Genomic DNA, 22668 nt, shown 5'->3' on the forward strand with positions numbered 1-22668 from the left:
AATTTAGACGTCTTGTGGTATTTTGTTCTTGATTTTGAGTATGTTGATGCCTTCTATTGTATACGACAGTGGTTGGCAAACTCCAGACTGTGGGCCAAACCTGGCCCTCCGCCAGCATTTGTAAATAAAGTTTTATTGGAACACAGCTACCCCAGTTCATTTGTGTATTCTCTATGGGTGTTTGGGGGCTACATAGCAGATTTGCTGTGACAGAGACCATATGGTCCAGAAAGCCAAAGATATTTACTATCAGAAAATGTTTACTGTGCAGAAAAATTCTGCTGATCTCTGGTGTACACAAAGCGACAACAGCAAATTCTGTGTGTGTGTGTGTGTGTGTGTTGGTGGAGTGGGCATGATTTGTGTTAGGATGTTTATTAGAATTCATCCCGACGAGATCCGAATGGCCCAGGTGAGATGTGACGCCAGGTGGATGTGGAATGAGTCAGTCTGCCTCCCCTTACCTCCGGCTGATGAAGCTTTTCTTACAGTTCATTCCTGCCTCTCTGTACAGAACTCACCCAGGAGGTGTACTTTTTATGAGAAAAGCATATGTGGGCAGAAAGAAGTGAGGTGGGAGGAGGAGGCTTGTCCATTCTGTTAACCAGCGGTGAGAAATGCTGTTTACAGGTATGAGCTATAGGCGTCAAAACAAAGGGAGGAGACAGACAGGGAAGGAGACTGAATGGGTCTTTCTTATACCAACTGACAGCACCCACCAGCCATTTCAGGCTGGAAGGAAAAGGAAACAAGAGTCGAGAGGTGGTGTCCATAAGTTCACAAAGAGGGAAACTGAACCCGCTCCCCATTTGCAGCCTCTTAACAACCCTCTACCAAGCAAACACACCCATATGCGTACCGGGTCGATCCCAGAACACTCGGGATCTTAAAATTCATGTACTTGTAGAGCGCTTGCAAATGATTTTCCAAGTATAATGCTTTAAAAAATATACAGCACGGTGTGAGGTATCTAGAGTGGTCAAAGTCACAGACCGCAAACAGGAGGCAGTTGCCAGGGGTGGGAGAGTTACTATTCAATGGGGATGGAGTTGAAGTTGGGGAAGATGAAAAGAATCCCCGAGATGGATGGTGGTGATGGCTGCACAACAATGTGACTGCACTTAATGCCACTGAACTGTACACTTAAAAATGATGAAAATGGTAAATTTTATTACATATATTTTAACACAGTTTTAAAACTCCAATCTCATTAGCTGTGTCATTTGCAAAGATCACAGATGGAGTGGCAGTAGTTTATTTGGAGATTGGGAATCTTGTTTGGAAACCCACTTTTCCTCATATTTTAAAGTGATTTCTTCCAGGAATTAAGAGAGTTTAATTATATTCAATTAAAAAGATATTTACTGAAGGGTTTAAAAAAATACACAGTACAGTACATTAGTTCTGCAGCAATCAGAAAGAGCCTGATGAAAGATGGCACAAAGAAAAGATGGTGTGGGTAAGACTGCCTTTGTTGTCTCTCCTCTTCGAAGTGACTCCCTCTTTTTTTTCATGTGGATTCTAGGAAAGAAACCTTGACTGGTTCCCAAGGATGAGAGCCATGTCCCTGGTCAGCAGCGATTCGGAAGGAGAACAGAATGAGCTGAGGAACCTGCAGGAGAAGCTGGAGTCCACCATGAAGCTGGTCACTAATCTTTCTGGGCAGCTGTCAGAATTAAAGGACCAGGTAAAGAAAAGAAACCCCACCTGCCTACACACACCCACACACACACACACCCACCCACCACCATACACACCAAGTGTGGTGCTCATGTTAAAATGCTGAAGTTTATCACCTGGATAGAAAAGGAAATGGGCAACAGAGGACAAACCCATTTAGTCCATCAGTTTCCCCTCCACTCCCCCTTCCCTGCCCTTTGACAGGATAAGCCCATGACGCTACTTTCATTGCTGCTCAGGACGAGGTTTTCATATGAAAAACAAAACCAGAAAATGAGAAAATGCAAACTACTTCAATGAAGTGCTGTACAGAAAAACACGATGTGTAAAGCTGTACTCTTGACTTTTCTTCACTGACAACAAATTAAAGGCTGTTTCTGGTTTTGCTTTTCAGCCCTCAGGTCTATCAACCCCTCACCCCAGATGCTTAAATCCAGCATCCTGGGCTAAACCATAGTCAAGGAAGAGCTCCTTTCGGTTCATTCATTGGCCAGATCCTTACTGAGTGGCTCCCATAGTCCAGGCGGCGTGGCAGGTGCTGGGGGTGAAGCAGTGGCCCGTCTGCCGGCCGCATCCCTGCCCTCACAGAGCTGAGCCGTCTACAGGTGTGCTGCCCCACCCTGCTCCCTGTCCGTAACATAAATGCTTTGCCCCTGTAACTAAGTTGGGCGAAGGGGGCAAGTTTGTAGCAAACCCTATATACTCCAGTGCCCCCCTGCCCCGCCCTTGACCCCCTTAAAATGAGCGCTCACAGTCACCAGGTGGTGATCTCCTGCTGGGAGGACCTGTGCTCTGCCGTAGCTGACTGGGATAATCCTGCACAAACATGGCAACAGTTCAGCCTTCCGTACGCGGTGCTGAAAGCTTTTAATCAATTCCGTAGACAAGATTATAAATTTTGCACAGCAGTAGTTATCAGGCAAGGCTGGCCTGGAGGTAAGTTGTAAGGTATACCCACAGGTGATTTATTACTCTTCGGTACCTAATAACTAGTGAAGACCCTGTCTGGGATCAACTCTTCTTGGAGGTAGTTTACATGGCACTTTAACAATCCTACTTTGAACTGTATTTTCTTTTCCAACTAAATTATTCCAAACTGAGCCCCAAGATACCATTTGGCCTCAAGTTCTTTCCTTTCACATGTATTAAGATACAAATAAAAAGACTAATGGGAACAGAAGGCCTTATTTATGAAGGCTGTCTACAGCGCTGAGCTTGGTAGCCACCTAAAATGAGTAATAACCTAAATAAGTACAACTAATGAAGATCTAACTAGATTACTTTGCTTATTATTTTATTAACTTTTTACCCCTGCTGTGAAACACTTGACAAATGTTCCACAGGACTACACTGATTCATGAGCACGCTGTCTGCTACAGCTGCTTGTTTCCCCCCTGAAGAGCGAGGCAGCTCCGTAAGGCATGTAGCAATGTTCAAGTTCCCTTCCTCTCCCTTTGACAGAGCTGTGGCTACAAGCATCTCCATTAAGTCAGATGTTTTTAAATTAGATGCCAAAAAATCTTACAAAAATTGATCTCATGCAGACCTAAATAAAGGAAGTATTTAGCGCTCTATAAAGTGCCATTTGTAAACACGTCTGAAACAAACGTGTTTTGTTTTTGGGTATTATTGGGTATTCTGGGGTAGTAAATGCCACTCGAGCCCTTCTCTATAGGCCAGGCCTGTCCTTTCAATGCTTAGAATCCTGTGTGTTGAATCGCTCCCTGATGGTGGTTCTGAAGTGGCTTCAATGATGCACACTGTGCAAACCAGTGATCCTGGTCTAAGGAGTGAACTGAAGCTGAGGAATTCGCACAGAGAATCATAGGTATAGGAGGTAGCCAAGACCTCAGATGGCACTGCACCCAATTCCCTCATTTTATTTTGTGAGGACATTCAGGTACACGGCAGGCTCTTAGGAAATTTATCCAACTTTACCTGAAAATGCCAGGCTGGAACTCCTGGTCCTGCAGTCTGGGTTTGATTTTGTGTGCGTGTGTTGTGTTTTTATTTTCCCTTGTTTTGTTTTGTCACTATACCCTGTTTGCCTTTCATGGTTGACTGTTTAAATTCTCATTCACTTTTTTAAGAACGTTAAAGAGTTTCAGAAGTCGTATCACGCGCTTAAACGTTACGGAGTGACACATTCATTGCCGTGTTACACCATTGATCAGAGACTTGGCATTAGAATCGTTTCTATGAAGCCAAAATTTTGGCTTGAACAAACTATGTAAAACTTGATTACATATGGACTAAGGTTCATTAAGTGACATCAAAACCAGTGTGGTTTAAACTGCTTGGTTTCAGCTCTGTTTACATTTTTGTTTTAAAGTTAGCCGTTGGAACCACCCTTCAGAAAACCTTTCCCCTATGAATGAATTTGAAATGGAACCATTTTTTCTTGGAAGATGTTATAGGCTAAGAAGAAATCAGAGGAAACCAGTAATATATTCTCAAGTGCCTTTACCAGCATTGATCTGCTTAGGTTTTAAGGTGACCAGAATCACAGGAAAAATTCAGCATTGTTGCTTTTACTGGGGAAAATTTGCTTGTTTCAGAAGGAACTAGTCAACATTTTCTTTTGATTTTGTAACAAAACTGTAAAGCATTTGTTTGAGAATCAACTTGTTGAAAAGATTTGGATTTTATTAAATTTGGTGTGTACCAGTCCTAAAGATTTCTTAAATTGTTCTGCATAAAAAGCCATGCAGACAGGTCAGAGAACTGCTGGTTCGTAAATGGTAAGTGTGAGAATTCCTGCCCTCCAAAGGGAAAAAAATTCTGAATTAAAATATAAAAACTCCATGAATGATTAATGAACAAGAAACTCTGTGACAGATATTTTTTAAAACAGCTATGAAAGAATACCATTCACTGGTAAAAGTGCTGGAAAATACAAAAATTGCTTCATCACTTAGATATTTTTGCAGATCTTCTAGTCCAAAAACCAGCATAATGGAGCAAAGACAGCTGAAATGTCTTGGGATTTAATCTTTACTGTTATTGACCTCGTGGGTTGTTGTTTTCTTAAAATACCAGTTTGAGGAGAAAAAGTTCTTATCAAGGATGTTAGTAAAATCCTGGTTAGTGGTTTTTCTAGTACTGCGAAGAACAGTTAATTAAGATTGCTGTCCTAAGTGTTACTTAATGATGCTTCTCATCTTGAAGTTTCCCCTCCCAAGAGATTCTGAATACTAAATGTGATTCTCTTACATTCTTACTCCAAGGCGGAGAACTAACGTAAGAACTTAAATTTTTTTTGCATGTTTTCTTTATAAGGCAAAAGAACAAATATTGAGAGAAGGGTTCACTTTCTTGAAAATGTGACTGGCTTCCTATAGCACAGTGACCCTTATTTGTAGTTGGTAGGAAAAGAAGTAGTGCTTGAAATTCATATCATATTAGCACATGATAGTGTTTGGCATTTTTCATGCAAGAGGGTTATCATCTTGTTAACATTAACTGCGTAAGGAAGGAAGGAAGAACAAAAAAAAATAGAATAATTTCCCACAGTTGGAAGAATGGAATATTAAACCTAACTTGAATGTCTGTGGTCCTTACACTGTATTGGAACCAGCAAAGAGGCCTTTGGTAACACCTGCCCTCTAGGATACTGTAATTGATCCAGAAAGAAGCAGACCTCTACAGGATACAGTAGGAAAAGCTCCACGGCCCAAGGAATGAAGTGAGTTTCATTTGTGAACAAAGGAGCACGGAGAAACAGGCAGGCAGTCCCGTGTGAGGCCTTAGAGGGTCGGAGGAGTTTAGCTTCTACAGTCCTACGAGCAGGTGACTTGAGCTAGCTGAGAAATGCAGCAGGGGGCATCCCAGGAAAGGAATCAGCATGAGCAAAGGCAGGAAAACGCATGGCACGCTCGAGGAATGGCCCTGTGCTCTGGGTCACTTGTTCTTCGAACCATCATTTATGAAACACCTATTTGCCAGGTGCAGCCCTAGGTACTGGGGTTACACAGGTGAATAGAACCAATTCTCCTTCTTCAAGGAACTAACAGCCTAGAGTGGGAGACAAACAAGTAAACAAATAAATTATAATTCAACGTGGTAAGTACGTAACAGAGGTCTGAACAGATTGCTTTGGGAGTGGAGAAGAGGGAGCACTTCATTCAGCCTGATCGCAGGGAGAGGATTCGAGTCAAAGCCTCGGAAACCCTCTCAGAGGTGCGAATGCAGGAGCTTGGTTTCAAAGCTTGCGAGTTTGCCAGATGAACTAGAGAGGAACAGCACACTAAGGCTCAGGAGGGTGAGTATCTGTGTATTTATATTAAACCAATATAACTGCATTCAAGAGATGCTGCAGGTTTATTTCTGAATATTTTAGGCTCGTCGTTAGGAGCGTGACTGATTTCATGGGACTGTAAAGCGCACTTCTGATGACTGGAGTTTCCTGGCTGTTTAGAATCTGAGCAGCCACGACCTCACTGTGACCGGAAAGCGGCTTGCGGCTTCCGTGTGCTGTTGATGAACCTTCCCTGCTATGCCAGCCCTTAATCGTTTGGAGGCCCATAGCGGTGGAGTAAATTTTGCCCATTTGCACTCAACACTCCGTATTTTCATGGAAGATCTTTTAGATGTTTGGCTACATCTGACGTGTAAAGCTACCATATCGTTTGCTTCTTGTTTAGACGGAGTCAAAAGAAGGAATGCTGAAATTCAAGTTAGTCTGTATATAGATTATGAAGAAGGATATTGCTTCAAATATTCATCCTTAGCTAAATGTAGATTTTGAGGATTTTAAACGTATCTACTACAAATGGGACATTTCACACTAATCAATCAAAGTAGCTTTTTCAGTATTAGAATTTTGACTGAAGTTACCACCTTAGACATGAATCTGATGGATATAATTTATTTATTTTTGGCTGCGTTGGGTTTTCATTGCTGTGCGTGGGCTTTCTCTAGTTGCAGCGAGCAGTGGCTTCTTTTGTTGCGGAGCAAGGGCTCTAGGCACACGGGCTTCAGTAGTTGTGGCATGCAGGCTCAGCAGTTGTGGCTCGCGGGCTCTAGAGCGCAGGCTCAGTACTTGTGGCGCACGGGCTTAGTTGCTCCACGGCATGTGGGATCTTCCTGGACCAGGGCTCGAACCCGTGTCCCCTGCATTGGCAGGCGCATTCTTAACCACTGTGCCACCAGGGAAGCCCCTGATGGATATTTTTATCTAGTCAGTTTTGTTTCAAATGTCCAGAGAGAATACATTGTGAGAATATGCTAAGGATAGACTTTGGTCATTATTTCGGTGTTTTGATATAGGTAGTAGTAACAGATAACGGTGATGCCTTAAATAATATATATAGTGCATGTGAATCTATGAAGACCGATAGGTAAGTAGATTGAATTGAGCTAATAAAGCCAGAAGTTATGTGAGAATATGTACTAAGGGGCCAGGGAAACTTAACTGGCCAGCAGTGTTGAGCTTGGTTTCTTATAGGCCAGATTTAGTCCTTTAGGGGGTTTTGTTTTCATTACTGTTCCCATATAATTATCACTGGATGATGACCTTGCCAAAAGGGACCAATACTTAAGCAGTTGCCCTATTCCTTACCATTTATTACTCACTTAAATGGTAGCCATTCTGTCTAAAAGGCCATGGTCGATCAGAACAGAATCCAGGGGGTCAGATTTGTGTGCCGACCACCTGCTCAACGGCAGAGAATCTTCTCCAAGGTCTTATTTTGAGAAAAGTAATACATGTACCCAAAATACTTTTTTTTTAAAGTATTGCAGTATATGATAATGTAACCACAGTGATCTTGGCCTGTTTCTGAGCTAATCAGTGAGGAGCTCTTCTGGAGCAGCAGCGGTCCTAGACCAGTAACACCAACATCACCTGGGAACTTGTCAGAAATGCAAACTCACCAGCCCTACCCTGGGCCTCCTGAGTCGGAAACTCTGTTTGTGGGCCCTTGGATCTGTGTTTTAAGGAGCCTTCTAGGTGGTTCTGGTGCACGCCAAAGTTTAAGAACCATTATTCTAGGGAAACAGAAAACAAAATTAGGTGTGTACTAGGTTCTTGAAATTACCAGGAATATGACTGCCTGAACGAAGGTTTTGGCCACTAACCTACAGCAGTAGGGAGCTTTAAGGTTTGTGATGCAGGGAGGGTGATGCGATCGTTACTTTAGGAAGACGACCCTGGAAAATTAGAATCGGACCCCCACTGGGCTGTCAGGCGATAACCTGTCGAAGAGGGAAGGAAGGTGTGCCTTCAGTTGAAGACTCATTTGCTATAAGGAACCCAGTTTAGAAGCTCTTAAGTTTAAGAGAAGGAAGAGCCAACAGACTGAAAAGTCACAAAAAGCTGATCCGACAAACAGGCGTGAAGATGCATGTACATAAAAGGTCATCTCAAATGCACGTAGTTATTTATGGAAAAATTTCAGGAAAAGCTTTAATGGCCAACTTCAACAGTAGAAAAATCGCAGCATCTTTAAATGGAAGCTTTGAATAAAGTATCTGTCCATACGGGTTGAGCCCACCAAGATTCCTAAATCTGTGAGAATGTGGCGATTATTGAATTTAGTTAAGTTTTATTGGATTCCCTCTCAAGGCTACCTGCCGAGGGGCTAGTCGGGGGGTGAAAATCTGGGGCTAAGTACGTGAAGTATCAGGCAGTGAGATGACTGAATTACTGACTGCGTTACAATCTAATTGTGAATTTATTCCACGGGTCACGTGAGGTTCTGCTTCTGCAGCTGAATCCGTGTAGTATAGGGTGTGACACCTCCCTTCACGATTTGTCACTCATCCAAGGAAACTTTAGAGGCTAGCTGGAATATCCTAATTCAACTCTTTATAAAAGGCTTTATAAAAAGCTGCCTTTTGGAAATATTCACTCCTTGTAAATCTTCTCTTCTAAAATATAACTGAAGGCATTTCACAGGAGCCTAAAAATAGTATTTTGATATGAAAGGAAAACGGCTATGTTTAAGGAAAAAATAACCACTTTAAAATTGAACCTAGGTAAGTTAATCTTATTTTATGTTCTCAGGAGATTTTGTACCAAAATATTTGATGCCCAGCATCAAATCCTGAGCTAGGACTAACCTGGGTTATGAGAAATGTGACTGCAGGGAATTAATTATGCCCTGAAATAGCCAGAACAGAGCTAGATACCTGTCAATATGAGAACTGATTTAGTTCGGCAGCCAAAATAAACGGTACCAACCTCTTGTTTTGGGTTTTGAAAGCACTGTTTCATTTGACCAGCCTTAGGAAATGGTCTCTCCTGACCTTAGTGTCTGTAGGTGGCAAGGAATAGTCACCACTGAGTGCCAGGCCATGATTATGTTATTTAGTCACCCTGGACCTCAGAGGAGAGGACATTCCTCATCTCCCTAGAAATGCTATGTGATTTTTTTTTCGCAAATCAAAACTACCCAAGAGTCACTGGAGAGGAATCAAGACCCCCCTGAAGACTGTGGACTTGACTTAATCTCTCCTAAACCTAGGATTCTAAACACACTGCTTTTCTTGACAGTTTACTGTGTTGTTGCTATCATACAAAGCTATCAGTTGGAAGCGGATTTGGGAAACGATCAAGAATCTTGTGCTTTAACTGTTTTTTTGTTCCTTTACGAAACAAGTAGAAAGCAGAGTTTCTGAATGTCGCATTGCCTAAGGCACAGAATTCCCCTTTCTGCCTAGGAAGATGTCCTTTTTGAAGTTCTGTGTTTGATATACTGACAGTACACTGTTTGTAGAAAGTGGGTTTCAGTATAAACCATAACCACAGAGGTAATCTATGGTTGAGTATATGATTTGACGTACAGGAAGCGTCTGGGTCTAATGATGAAACTTTTTAACTTTCCAGATGACAGAACAAAGGAAGCAGAAACAAAGAATTGGTCTTCTAGGGCATCCTCCTCACATGAACGTCAACCCACAGCAACCAGCATAAGCAAATGAAATAAAGGAATCGTATTTACCTTTTTAAATTATTTTTAGTGTGGGTATGGCTAATTCGTTCTGATTCACCCACAAGGGTTACATTTATGCTTAGTATATTTGTAAATACTCAGTTTTATACTGTATGTATATGATTGCTACTCTCAAGGTTTGGATATATGTATTGTAATTAGAATTGTTGGCACGATGAAATTTCATTTGTGCCAAAAATATTAAAAATGCCTTTTTTGGAAGGACTAAAGAAAGCACCTGATTTGCACTTGAACCACATTATATAGATTTAAAAGTATATGACATGTATTTTGTATTTAAAACTAGAATAGCCAGTATTTATGTTTTTTATAAAACTGTGCAATACCAATTATGCAATCACAATAAATTTGTAACTCCTGAGTATCCTAAGGGGAGTGCACATCTTTGAAGCTGGTGTGTTAATAAATAGTATGTAATAAATGGTTAACTATCAAATGATGCTGCTGCCAAAATCATATTAATAGTGAGTTTCAGGCCCCCGGGCATTTTGTACCGTATAATTATCCTGTGGTGATACTACTTCTCATTGCTAGCGGCGCTAGTGCCTCTGTCTCCTGGTGACAGTGCGCCAAGCCTAGGAACTGTCAAGTCAGCATTCATTTTAAGAAAAGCAACTTTAGTTTCAAAGATACTTTAAGGCTTCTGAATTGATCATTTAAACTATTTCTTTAAGTAAGAGAGCTAAATTAGAGGCTCAGACTTTAGTTTGCCAAGTCAGTGAATTTTTTAAAGGGAACTTTTTATGCCACGTTTGAGGTAAATAAATGCATACTGCTAGCCAATCAATGTCATCTCCTAGGTGAATTCTGGTGTCACGTTATAAAGAAATAAGTAATTGATGGGCTCTAGATTATCTAGTCCAAACAAACAGTAGAGTTGATTTTTTTTCTTCATCTGAACCAACATGCTACAGTAGCTAAGAAGTATTAAACTATATCCATCCATGTAAAGATGAAATATGATCTATCCCATTAGAACTCATAGTTTGAACACTGACATGTTATTCTTGTGAAAGAGCCACATTTTGGTTTTATTTCTTTGTCACATTATTTCTTTTCTTGATGGATGAAAAGTATGAAAGGAAACTTTTATATCTGTTGCCTAGTTTTGTACATGGATCTCATTTTACAAGAGAATCTCTCTACAAAAAAAGTTAAACATGTATTGAAAGCAGAGTTCTGAAATGAGTAAAGTTTGTAAATGCAGATATAAAAATAATATTTAATAAATGATGCAGAATAAAATTGACTGGTGGCTTTCATTTAGACGTTTCTTTGCATCCTAACAACAGCTATTCCAATTATATATTATTTTCTTTAGGACCAATTTAAAGTATAACTGGTTTGCCTACCAGATTAATTCCAAAAATGCTTACCTGATTAATGGTAACTGAGAACTACTTGAACAGATATGGGGGAGGGTTTATACAGTAGCCAGCCATTCATTCTTCTCGGTAAGTGACTGCCAAGCAGACTGTCACGAGCACCGTAGCACATGGTAAGGCTCCCACTCCTGCACTTTCCCTGGGGGACCTGCAACTTGCTACCTGCAATGCAAAGAATCACCAACAGGGAGATTAGTTCTCACTCATGCCCAGCGATCAGAGTCCTTCACGACAGTTGAAAATGTTTTACAAAAGCTAACTCGTCTATCCAAAGGTAGTGAAACCTGTCCCCTCCCGAGAGCAATGCCCACCGTGGTTGCTCTTTTAACAAACACTGATTTTCTCTGTGCTTTGCTAAATAAGGATAATTACCATCCAATGTTGGGAACTAGGTCGTGATTAAATTCCAGTTAAATGACTAGTTTCAAAACCAATGCTTCTACTTTATAATTGATAACTTAAAAAAAAAGTGAATAATTTTCCAGTCAGTGCAGCGTATCTCCATAGAATTTTTCCATAATAAGGCAAGCCCAAGATAGATACGTACTTGTATCTATCTATAAACAAATCGGCGCTCCATGCCGAACCCCCAACCTTCCCCGAACGTGAGCTCCAGCCAGCAAGGACTTGCTCCCCTTGGATCTCCCTTTGATCTCCTGAGCTGCCCAGCACGGAGAGGCAGTGTGTGTGGTTTGTCTCCCAAGCCCTGTCCCATCTCATTCACTGCAGAGTTCTGCAATGACACGTTCAGGTTGCAGCTTTTACAGGTTTGTCCTGTTTCATTCGAATCCTGTCACTTGAGATACAATCTTCATTCAACTCGACAGCTTCAGAAAATAAATGGAATTGGAATGCCACTCCACCCTACAAGCAGTAGATCCTACCCTTGGAGTTTGCGTGTGAACACAAAGCTGGTACAACTGAAACAAAATTTGAAGTTATAACTCCTACAGCCTTTGATGTGTGATTGTGACTTCACCTTTCTCCAGACATCGCTTTTTCAACACTTCTATTTCAAGGATCAAGGTCCAAGTCACCTTCAAAGTTACTCACCGAGGTGAAGAATTAGTGCTATCGGGCTAAGAAACAAATGTGATAGCATACTACTAACATGCAAAAAGTCTTTTTGGCTCTGATTATTTAATTTTAAAAGTTTGCTGTAGCACAGATTCAAATTTCAAGATTTTGCCAACTTCCTTAACTAAACCACGTGTTAAGTCAAAGGGTCTGGGAAATTCCGTTCCACTTTTCTAACATTTATATTTTCTGGCCCGTTTCTACTTATGTTCCTAAAATTATGTAGTGATAAAGCTTGTTTCCCCCTGCAGATAAAGCTTCCACTCTGCTGAGTCCTAAAGCTTTACTTGATATTGCATCCTGCACAAATATTCTTAGAACTGTATGCCTTGACTCCTCACATACGCATACAAAATACAATTCTTTTCACTTTGTTTTTTAAAAATTTGATTCAACCTACCTGTTTCCAAGTTCATTACTGGTTGTTCTTCAGTCAATTTTATTTTATTTGGTTCTACTTTCTGAAAATGGATTGCTTGACTTTGCTCCTGTAAAAACTGCTCTTTCACCCTGTTTAAACATTTCCTAACATAAATTATAAAGCAAGCATACCTTATTTGTGGAAGCTAACCAACAACTCAGTCTTTGCAGTAGCAAACTAAACAAAGCTTTACTTATGTGCTAGTGAGAAATTACCACGATCTTCACAGTAAACTAAGGAATTATCACATTAAAAACTCAATTATAGGGCTTCCCTGGTGGCACGGTGGTTAAGAACCTGCCTGCCAATGCAGGGGACACGGGTTTGAGCCCTGGTCCAGGAAGATGCCACACGCCGCGGAGTAACTAAGCCCGTGCGCCACAACTACTGAGCCTACACTCTAGAGCCCGCGAGCCACAACTACTGAGCCCGTGAGCCACAACTACTGAAGCCCGCGCACCTAGAGCCCGTGCTCCGCAACGAGAGAAGCCACCGCCGTGAGAAGCCCGCGCACCGCAACGAAGAGTAGCCCCCGCTCACCGCAACTAGAGAAAGCCCGCGCACAGCAACAAAGACCCAATGCAACCAAAAATAAATAATAAATTAATTCATTAATTAAAAAAAAACTCAATCATAGATTTCTGTATCCTCCTCCTACGGTTGGTTGGGATAATGCGCTAATGAGAAACAGCCTGAAAGTTTCTGATAGTTATTTTAAGGCTAATCATGAGACCATCGGTCTGACTTCTGGGCTACATAGAAGGAAATTTAGTTCTTCAATACTATTAAATACAAAAGGAGCACAACTACATACTTACACAAATAGAGTTGAGTTTTGCTAAAATAATGTTTTCACAGATTTTAAAAAACAAAATGTGCTTGATAGAAGGCTTGATTTACATGACAGTAAAAGTCACCTTTACACAAGACAGGATATAATAACAAAGGACTCCTACTGAAGGCTCTTGAGACAACATGTTCTTATCCACCAAACCATAGAACGGGAGTGGAGCTTTCATTTTAAAGGTAAGAAATGGAGCCTTACAGTGGTAAAGTGACTTGCCCAAGGGCTTAGCTCCAGAATAAACAAAGCACTCCTGACTCAGCTAAACAGGAGAGAGCTCTTCCACCTGCTATCCCCATTCCAGAAACGGGCTACAGTATCTTATCGGTCATCAGTTTCCCGTAACAGGTCTCCCTTTACAGAAAGTTCTTATGCAGAACTGTATTTTGTCCTACAAGACAAATGGATTTCCTTTTCTTTTCAAATCTCTTTCATAAGAGGATCTACAAGTTAGAAAGTCCTGAATATGATTACTTTGTCAAGACTGAAAACTTTGTGGCAAAGATAAGAAGCTCCTAAAATCTCTATCTCTTACAACTACAAATCTCATATAAATATCTCTTATTTAATTGCATTTTTCAAAAGGAGAATCTGTTCTCTCAGTCAACGTGGCTTTCTCCACGTGAAAATATTCCATACAGACTGGCATCCTATCCTACCTACCACAGAAGTCGGTGTTGATTAGCCAACTCTGCTCTCTCGTCTTCGTTACAGTGATCATTTGTTAACAATCAACTAGAATGTTGGAAAACCCCCGTAAAGATTTCGATTTTACAGAAAGTACCCAAAATTCCACCAGTTTTGCATCACAAAGCAGTGGTTAAAGTAAAGTTTTGAGTAAAATGCCATGCATGTGGTTTTTGTGGGTGGCTGCAGCTCAGAACGACTCTTAGGACTTGTCAGTTATCTACAGGGGAGAGCTAGGATGGCAATTATAAACTAAGACCATTCTGATCATGTAACAAACAATTCTCCATCCCTGGTATTGTATGCCACCTTTGGCAACTCTTACAACCTAAAGGCTGATGCAGAAGCATAACTAGCCTTCGAGTCTGGACCCCAAAACCTACCAAGTTGAAGAAAAGAAAAAGACCACTGGCAGCTTTTTACATTTGGTCAAGTCCGACAACGCTCGTGGATGACTCTGCGGCTGCTGGTGATTTAAACTCATTTGGCAAAACAAATCTCTAGCTCACTGGGGTACTACATTAAAAAAAAAAAAAAATTAACGCAAAGAGAAACTTAAAATACTTTAAGGTCATGACAAACCAGTGTGAAAGAGAATCCTAACACCTAGAAGTGAAACTGCATCATTCACGCAGTCTGGAAAGAAAAAAGAAAGCTAAAAACCACTATAGATTAAGAATGCCGAGTTTGAGAAAACCCCTAAGGTGAATTCTGAACAACAACAACAAAAAAAAGAGTCCCACAACATAAGAAGTGCATACTGTATGCAAGACCCACTAATGGAAAGAGTTTGCCAGCATTTCTGTCATGATCTCACGAAAGACGGCTGGTCCCATGTAAATGAAACTTCAGGCAATCCAGGAATTTAACCTGTCCACTCCAGAACTTAATTCAGCTAATGATTTCATCTTTTTTCCCACATACTTGTCACCTATAACATCTCATGAAGTCTTGTCAGAAGCTTTCTGTAAGTGCTCTGTAGAAGAAAAACAATTAAGATGCGGTATGACACTGGGACAAGGAACCAGAACCACACAAGGCTCGGCTGCTGAGTGCTAGTTTACTTCAGGGCCCCCATGGCAGCATGGTGGGAGGGAAAGAACTGGACCTTGAGGCTGGTAAGAGTCTTCATGCCAGCTCTACCATTTCAACGCTATAACTTTAAGCAAGTTCTTTAATCACTGTAATTTTCACACACACACACACACACACACACACACGCCCTGCCCGTTCCCCCAACCACCATCTAAAGACTGGAGACGCTACCACTTCTTTGGGCAGCAATAAGCTTTAAGAAAGACAATATATGTCAAGTGTCGAGTATATACCTGACACGTGTCATTTCCCATTCCTTTGCAACATCATCATTTCCTCGTGCTCAGGCCGATCCACAATGTCAGCTAAATACTGCACGACCAAAGCTACTTCTGTTCCTACTAGATGGGCCTGAAGTTATTACAGTGGGATCCTAAACCCCCAAGTCTTAACATGACATGTTTGGGACATATAGAGTCATTTTTAAAAACTATATCTTTAACATCCAAATTGTTTTTACTATCCGTTTGAACTGAATTCATAAAGAAAGAAAACTATCATAGAGCTCATAACTTCCAGATAATTAATTCTCATGTTTATGATCAGAGTTGAATTTACGTCTGACTTCCTTTTTACAAAATCTTCATGGGAAGACACTTTATCTTAGGGGTGATGATGTATTTCCTTAGTTTATGAAGTGCTTTTACCTACATTCTCATTTAGGTAAAAGTCTCCCAACCCTGTTAAGTAGGTATTATCCCTGACATGTAGACGGTCCTAAATTGTACCATCTTTAACATTCAAATGCAAATTTTAGACCGTTATTTCACATAGCTGTACGAAGCCCAGGACTTTCCTTAATAATTTCAAGGATCCTAAGGTGAGTGCTTACAACTTCCTAATGATTCCTTGTCACTTTTTGATCCTAAATCCTGACTGCAACCTAATTCTCATCATCTCCCCTCTCTCTATTCCCCTCCACCCTAGTGTAGACACAGCCGTCTCTACTCTGTCTCCAAAACACATTAACACCTGGGTGTTGTGAAAAGCAGACCTTTAGTAGAGGAAGATTTTAACTAATAAATAAATAACAAATAAATAGTAAGAAACGATTTAAAACTGAGACTCAGACATTGAAGATCTCTGCCCCCTTCCTTTTCTGCCAGTGGAGTAGCCATTTGTATCCTCATCTCGAGCCTAATTCTAGGACCCACTTTCTCTCACCAACCCTGCCCAAACAAAAGCAAAATAAAAACAAAAAAAAATTTCCCTCCAGCTTCAAGTAAAAGCTAAAAATTCTTGTTTCTTTATTATACAGAACAATTTAAGCCCCCTGGTCCCAACCCCTCCCATCTAGATTGGCCCTTTACCTTGACAGAACGAAAAAAGACTATAATTCATCTGTCTTTAGCTTTCAACTCAAAGAGCAACCAGCTTTTAAAATAGCTTTATGTTTTCCCCTTCCTGATAACTCCCTATCTTAGAGAAGAAGAAATCAATTTAGAAAGGTGAAGCGACTTGGCCAAACTAGAACATCAGACCTGGGATTCAAAGGCAGATCATCTGACGATATACACTCACCCTTCGGTGTCCATGGGGACCCCCGTGGACAGCAAAATCCGCGGGTGCTCATGTCCTTTGCATAAGGAGTACAATCGGCCCTCCATTTACACGGGTTCCGTAGCCACAGGCTCCACATCCAAGGATTGGAGGGCTGACCGTATCATATACCTTCCTCTCTAGGCCAGCGCTTCACTACGCCGGGTGCAATCCTGCCGATGAGGTGCTGGGGCCTCGACCAGTCCACCTGTTCGCGGAAGATCTGTAAATACCAGGTAAGAGTTCTAAGAGATGCAAAGTAAGACTTCTTATGGGTAAGGGCTGTAACTAGTTCTTTTCATTCAATACCTAGTACAATTCCTGCCAATAAAGGGGCTCAAGACACTTGAGGGGGAAAAAAGATTGTGAACCTTCACGTAATCTGCTTGAGGGTTTTGGAGCCAAGGCCAATTAGGAGTCTTTCACTAAGGAAGGACTATTTAGCAGTGGCCCAAAAGGAGTTGCACAGACGACAAAAGATCAGGCAGTCACTACCCTTTTTGCTGCGGACCATTTAATCTTATAACTATCTGATAATCATAATGCCTCTGGCCCCAGGAGTCCTGCGTCACAACCCCAAACCATCCCCCAACTGCCCCCTCCCTCTCACTAGGCAACCCCAATCTCTCTCCCTTCTTTCAATTCTTATAACAGATAAACCTGTGCTGGCTTGTCTATCAAAGTCTAAAATGGGTTGGCAGGGGACTTCCCTGGTGGTCCAGTGGATAACACTTCGCCTTCCATGCAGGGGGTGCAGGTTCGATCCCTAGCCAGGGGGCTAAGATCCCACATGCCTCACTGCCAAAAAAACAAAACCTTAAAAAAAAAAAAACACACAGAAGCAATACTGTAACAAATTCAATAAAGACTTTAGAAATGGTCTTCATCAAAAAATAAAAAAAACTTAAAAAAAAGAAAAGGGTTGGCAGGGTTGAATTCCTTCTGGAGGCCCTAGTTGAGAATTTACTTCCTTGCCTTTTTCAGCTTCTAGAGGCTGCCTGCGTTCCTTGGCTCGTTGCCTACTCCCATGTGTAAAGCTAGAAATGGCCAGTCGAGTCCCTTCACATCCTTTATCACACTGACTATGATGCTATGCCTCCCTCCTTTACTTATGAGGAGCCTTGTGATTACATTGGTCCCACCTGAATAAACCAGGAAATCTCCCCATTTCAAAATCCTTAACATAATCACATCCGCAAAATCCCTTTTGCCGTGTCAGGTAATATATTCACAGGGTCTGGGCATGAGGACTTGGACATCTTTAAGGGACCCATTATTCCGCCCACCACATTTGCCTAAGCAGAAACCAGGCAGATGTTTAGGTTTAGAACAAGAAAAACAAATCGCCTGTTTTCACGCTTGACAGATTTGAATACAATTGGGAAGGTCACATTTTCTTATGGTCCAAACAGGCTGAACAAGTCAGTTAATTAACATGACCATTTACAATGATGAAGCTACATATGATTACCCAAGACAGTCTGTGGCTTCCTTTTACTTTCACTATTGATACTCTTGGAGAACCAGAAACAGCTATTAAAAATGTGTTTACTTTTATACAAACACACACACACACACACACACACCCCTTATTAGAGTTTTTATTACCTCAGGTTTTACTTGTAAGGATTAGCATTTCAAAAATAAGTTAAGAGGGGGCAGAGTCAAGATGGCGGCAGGGGAGGATGCAGAGTTTGCGTCTCCCCACAACTAGGGTGCCTGCCGGACACTGGTGCGGGACATCGATGCCCAAGGAGAGGGGAGGAACCCCTGAGCGACCGGGTAGGACATGGGGGCACTGAGGTGGGAGGAGAAATGGAGGCTGGACAGGACCAGCACCCCTGAGGGGTGGCTCGAGGCGGGAGGGGTTCCCACACCTGGAGAGACCCTGGGGGGCTCAGAGGATCAGGCGTTTCCCCTGCCCTATCAGGCCCAGGAAGCCTGCGGGGCTCCCGGGCCGGGCCCTCTGAGGCCCCCTGTGGTTTGTGCTGGTCCTAGGGGCACAGGAGGGAGGCGGGCGGGAGGGGGCCTCCAGGACCGGAGGATCGGGGAGGTGTGGCGGGCGTCTCCCAGGCCCACTCAGCCCCGAGAAGCCTGGACTCCCAGGCTGGGTCCCCGCCCTTCAAGGCCCCCTCCAGGCCACGTTGGTCCTAGGGGCAAAGGAGGGAGGGAGGAGGGGGGAAGAGGAGGAGAGGCAAATGGGGGGGGACCCTCCTGGGCCGGGGGATCAGGGGAAGCACCGCAGGTGTTTCCCCCACCCACTTGGCTCTGGGAAGCCTGTTGGGCTTCCAGGTCTGGTCCCCTGATTTCCGGGGCTCCCTCCAGCCACGTGGGTGCTAGGGGCATAGGAGGGAGGAGGGGAGAAGAAGAGAGGTCAACGGGGAGGGGCCCTCCAGATTGGAGGATGCGGGGAACGGGCCTAGCACTTCCCCGCCCACTCGGGCCCAGTGAGCCTGCTAGGGTCCTGGACCTGCTCCTCCGCCCTCCAGGACCAGAGGCACTCCTGGGCCCCTCCTGCTGCACTAAGGCTAAACCCCGCCAACACCCCCCACCCCACCCCCCTTTTCTGGCCCTGTGGGTCCTAAGCATAAGCCCTGCCCACTGCCTAAACCCCACCCCTGCCTAAGCCCCGCGCAGCACAACCAAGGCATTTTCCGGCTTTTTTTTTTCCCCTCCTCTTTTTACTACTGTGGTTCTGTTTTACCTTCCAGTTGTTGTGTTATCTAAATTTTTGTTTTTCTATTCTTTCTAACATATCTGTTAGTTTTCTAATCTTATTTTATTTTTTCCTCTTTGTTATCTTTCTGCTCCTATTTTCTTTTTTCTTTTTTTTTTTTTTGCCACCACTTGCAGCTTGCAGGATCTTGATTTCCAAGCCAGGGGTCGGGCCAGAGCTTCTGCGGTAGAAAGTCCGGTCGGGCCAGAGCTCCTGCAGTAGAAAGTCCAAGTCCAAACCACTGGTTTAACAGAGAACCTCAGACCCCAGGGAATATTCATCAGAGTGAGGTCTCCCACAGGTGCTCATCTCATCAACAAGACCCAGCTCTACCCAACAGCCTAAAAACTCCAGTATTGGAAGCCTCAGGCCAAACAACCAGTAAGACAGGAACACAATCCCACCCATCAAAAATAAAATAAAATAAAATTAAAAAATGAGATGACAAAAAAATATGTCACAGATGAAGAAGCAAGGTTAAAACCTACAAGACCAAATAAATGAAGAGGAAATAGGCAATCTGCCTGAAAAACAATTCAGAGTAATGATAGTAAAGATGATCCAAAATCATGGAAACAGAATGGAGACATGGATTGAGAAAATAAATGTTTAACAAAGATCTAAAAGAACTAAAGAACAAACAGAGACGAACAACACAGTAACTGAAATGAAAAATACACTAGAAGGAATCAATAACAGAATAACTGAGGCAGAAGAACGAATAAGTGAGCTGGAAGACAGAATGGTGGAAATAACTGCCGAGGAGCAGAATAAAGAAAAAAGAATGAAAAGAATTGAGGACAGTCTCAGAGACCTCTGGGACAACACTAAATGCACCAACATTTGAATTATAGGGGTCCCAAAAGAAGAAGAGAAAAAGAAAGGGTCTGAGAAAATATTTGAAGAGATTATAGTCGAAAACTTCCCTAACATGGGAAAGGAAATAGCCACACAAGTCCAGGAAGCACAGAGAGTCCCATACAGGATAAACCCTAGGAGAAACACATCAAAACACATATTAATCAAACTAACAAAAATTAAAAACAAAGAAAAAATATTAAAAGCAGCAAAGGAAAAGCAAAAAATAACATACAAAGGAATCCCCATAAGGTTATCAGCTGATTTTTCAGCAGAAACTCTGCAGGCCAGAAGGGAGTGGCAGGATATACTTAAAGTGATGAAAGAGAAAAACCTACAACAAAGATTACTCTACCCAGCACGGATCTCATTCAGATTCCACAGAGAAACCAAAAGCTTCACAGACAGGCAAAAGCTATGAGAATTCAGCACCACCAAACCAGCTTTACAACAAATGCTAAAGGCACTTCTCTAGGCAGGAAACACAAGAGAAGAAAAGGACCCACAGAAACAAACCCAAAACAATTAAGAAAATGGTAATAGGAACATACATATCGATAATAACCTTGAATGTAAATGGATTAAATGCTCCAACCAAAAGACAAAGACTGGCTGAATGGAAACAAAAACAAGACACATGTATATGCTGTCTACAAGAGACCCACTTCAGACCTAGGGATACATACAGACTGAAAGTGAAGGCATGGAAAAAGATATGCCATGGAAATGGAAATCAAAAGAAAGCTGGAGTAGCAATAATTGTATCAAATGAAATAGACTTTGAAATAAAGACTGTTAGAAGAGATAAGGAAGGACACTACATAATGATCAAGGGATCAATCCAAGAAGAAGATATAACAATTATAAATATTTATGCACCCAACATAGGAGCACCTCAGTACATAAGGTAAATGCTAAAAACCATAAAAGGGGAAATGGACAGTAACACAATAATAGTAGGGGACTTTAACACCCCACTTACATCAGTGGACAGATCATCCAAACAGAAAGTAAATAAGGAAACACGAGCTTTAAATGACACAACAGACCAGATAGATTTAATTGATATCTATAGGACATTCCACCTGAAAGTGGCAGAATACACTTTCTTCTCAAGTGCACATGGAATATTCTCCATGATAGATCACACCTTGGGTCACAAATCAAGCCTCGGTAAATTTAAGAAAATTGAAATCACATTAAGCATCTTTTCAGACCACAACGCTATGAGACTGGAAATCAGTTACAGGAAAAAATTTGTGAAAAACACAAATACACGAAGGATAAACAGTGTGCTAATAATAACCAAGAGAGCACTGAAGAAATCAAAGAAGAAATTTTAAAAATACATAGAAACAAATGACACCAAAACACGACAACCCAAAACCTATGGGATGCAGCAAAAGCAGTTCTAAGAGGGAAGTTTACAGCAATTCAATCTCATCTCAAGAAACAAGAAAAATCTGAAATAAACAATCTAACCGTACAACTAAAGCAACTAGAGAAAGAAGAACATACAAAACCCAAAGTCAATAGAAGGAAAGAAATCATAAAGATCAGAGCAGAAATAAATGAAAGAGAAACGAAAAAAACAACAGCAAAGATCAATAAAACTAACAGCTGGTTCTTTGAGAAGATAAACAAAATTGATAAACCTTTAGCCAGACTCATCAAGAAAAAAAGGGAGAGGACGCAAATCAATAAAATGAGAAACGAAAAAGGAGAAATCACAACTTACACCACAGAAATACAAAGGATTATAAGAGACTACTACAAACTACTATACGCCAATAAAATGGACAACCACAAAGAAATGAACAAATTCTGAGAAAGGTATAACCTTCCAAGACTGAACCAGAAAGAAATAGAAAATATGAACAGACCAATCACAAGTAATGAAATTGAAACTGTGATTAAAAATCTTCCAACAAACAAAAGTCCAGGACCAGATGGCTTCACAGGCGAATTCTAGCAAACATTTAGAGAAGAGCTAACCCCTATCCTTCTCAAACTCTTCCAAAATACTGCAGAGGGAGGAACACTCCCAAATTTGTTCTACGAAGACACCATCACCCTGATACCAAAACCAGACAAAGATATCACAAAAAAAGAAAATTACATACCAATATCACTGATGAACATAGATGCAAATATCCTGAACAAAATACTAGCAAACAGAATCCAACAACACATTAAAAGGATCATACACCATGATCAAGTGGGATTTATCCCAAGAAGGCAAGGATTCTTCAATATATGAAAATCAATCAATGTGATACATGATATTAACAAGTTACGGAATAAAAACCATATGATCATCTCAACAAATGCTGAAAAAGCTTTTGACAAAATTCAACATCCATTTGTGATAAGAACTCTACAGAAAATAGACATAGAGGGAACCTACCTCA

The 22668-nt window shown here is 41.6% G+C and overlaps 1 protein-coding gene and 1 long non-coding RNA gene across 5 annotated transcripts in view; one reads left to right on the forward strand and one right to left on the reverse strand.

Moving 5' to 3' along the window:
- Positions 1-10854, forward strand: part of ITPR1 (inositol 1,4,5-trisphosphate receptor type 1) — a 319709-nt gene extending 308855 nt beyond the window's left edge. The window contains exons 58-59 of the mRNA XM_061197169.1: positions 1526-1687; positions 9509-10854. Of these exons, the coding sequence (XP_061053152.1) occupies positions 1526-1687; positions 9509-9595 (249 nt within the window). The 3' untranslated portion in view covers positions 9596-10854. The remainder of the gene's footprint in view (positions 1-1525; positions 1688-9508) is intronic.
- The window catches only part of LOC133095547 (uncharacterized), a 76804-nt gene that overhangs the window by 5330 nt on the left and 48806 nt on the right, over positions 1-22668 (reverse strand). For 2 of the 4 annotated variants that reach the window (XR_009701630.1, XR_009701627.1), the window contains exons 2-4: positions 16666-16906; positions 11012-11182; positions 7555-7668 (exon numbers count right to left, since the gene is read on the reverse strand). This is a non-coding gene — a long non-coding RNA (uncharacterized LOC133095547). Of the gene's footprint in view, positions 1-6538; positions 6840-7554; positions 7669-11011; positions 11183-16665; positions 16907-22668 lie in introns of those variants that run through there. The other 2 variants (XR_009701629.1, XR_009701628.1) reach the window with 2 other exon arrangements.

The sequence above is a fragment of the Eubalaena glacialis genome, chromosome 7 (genome assembly GCF_028564815.1).
Source record: "Eubalaena glacialis isolate mEubGla1 chromosome 7, mEubGla1.1.hap2.+ XY, whole genome shotgun sequence".
In the NCBI taxonomy this organism is placed as follows: Eukaryota; Metazoa; Chordata; class Mammalia; order Artiodactyla; family Balaenidae; genus Eubalaena; species Eubalaena glacialis.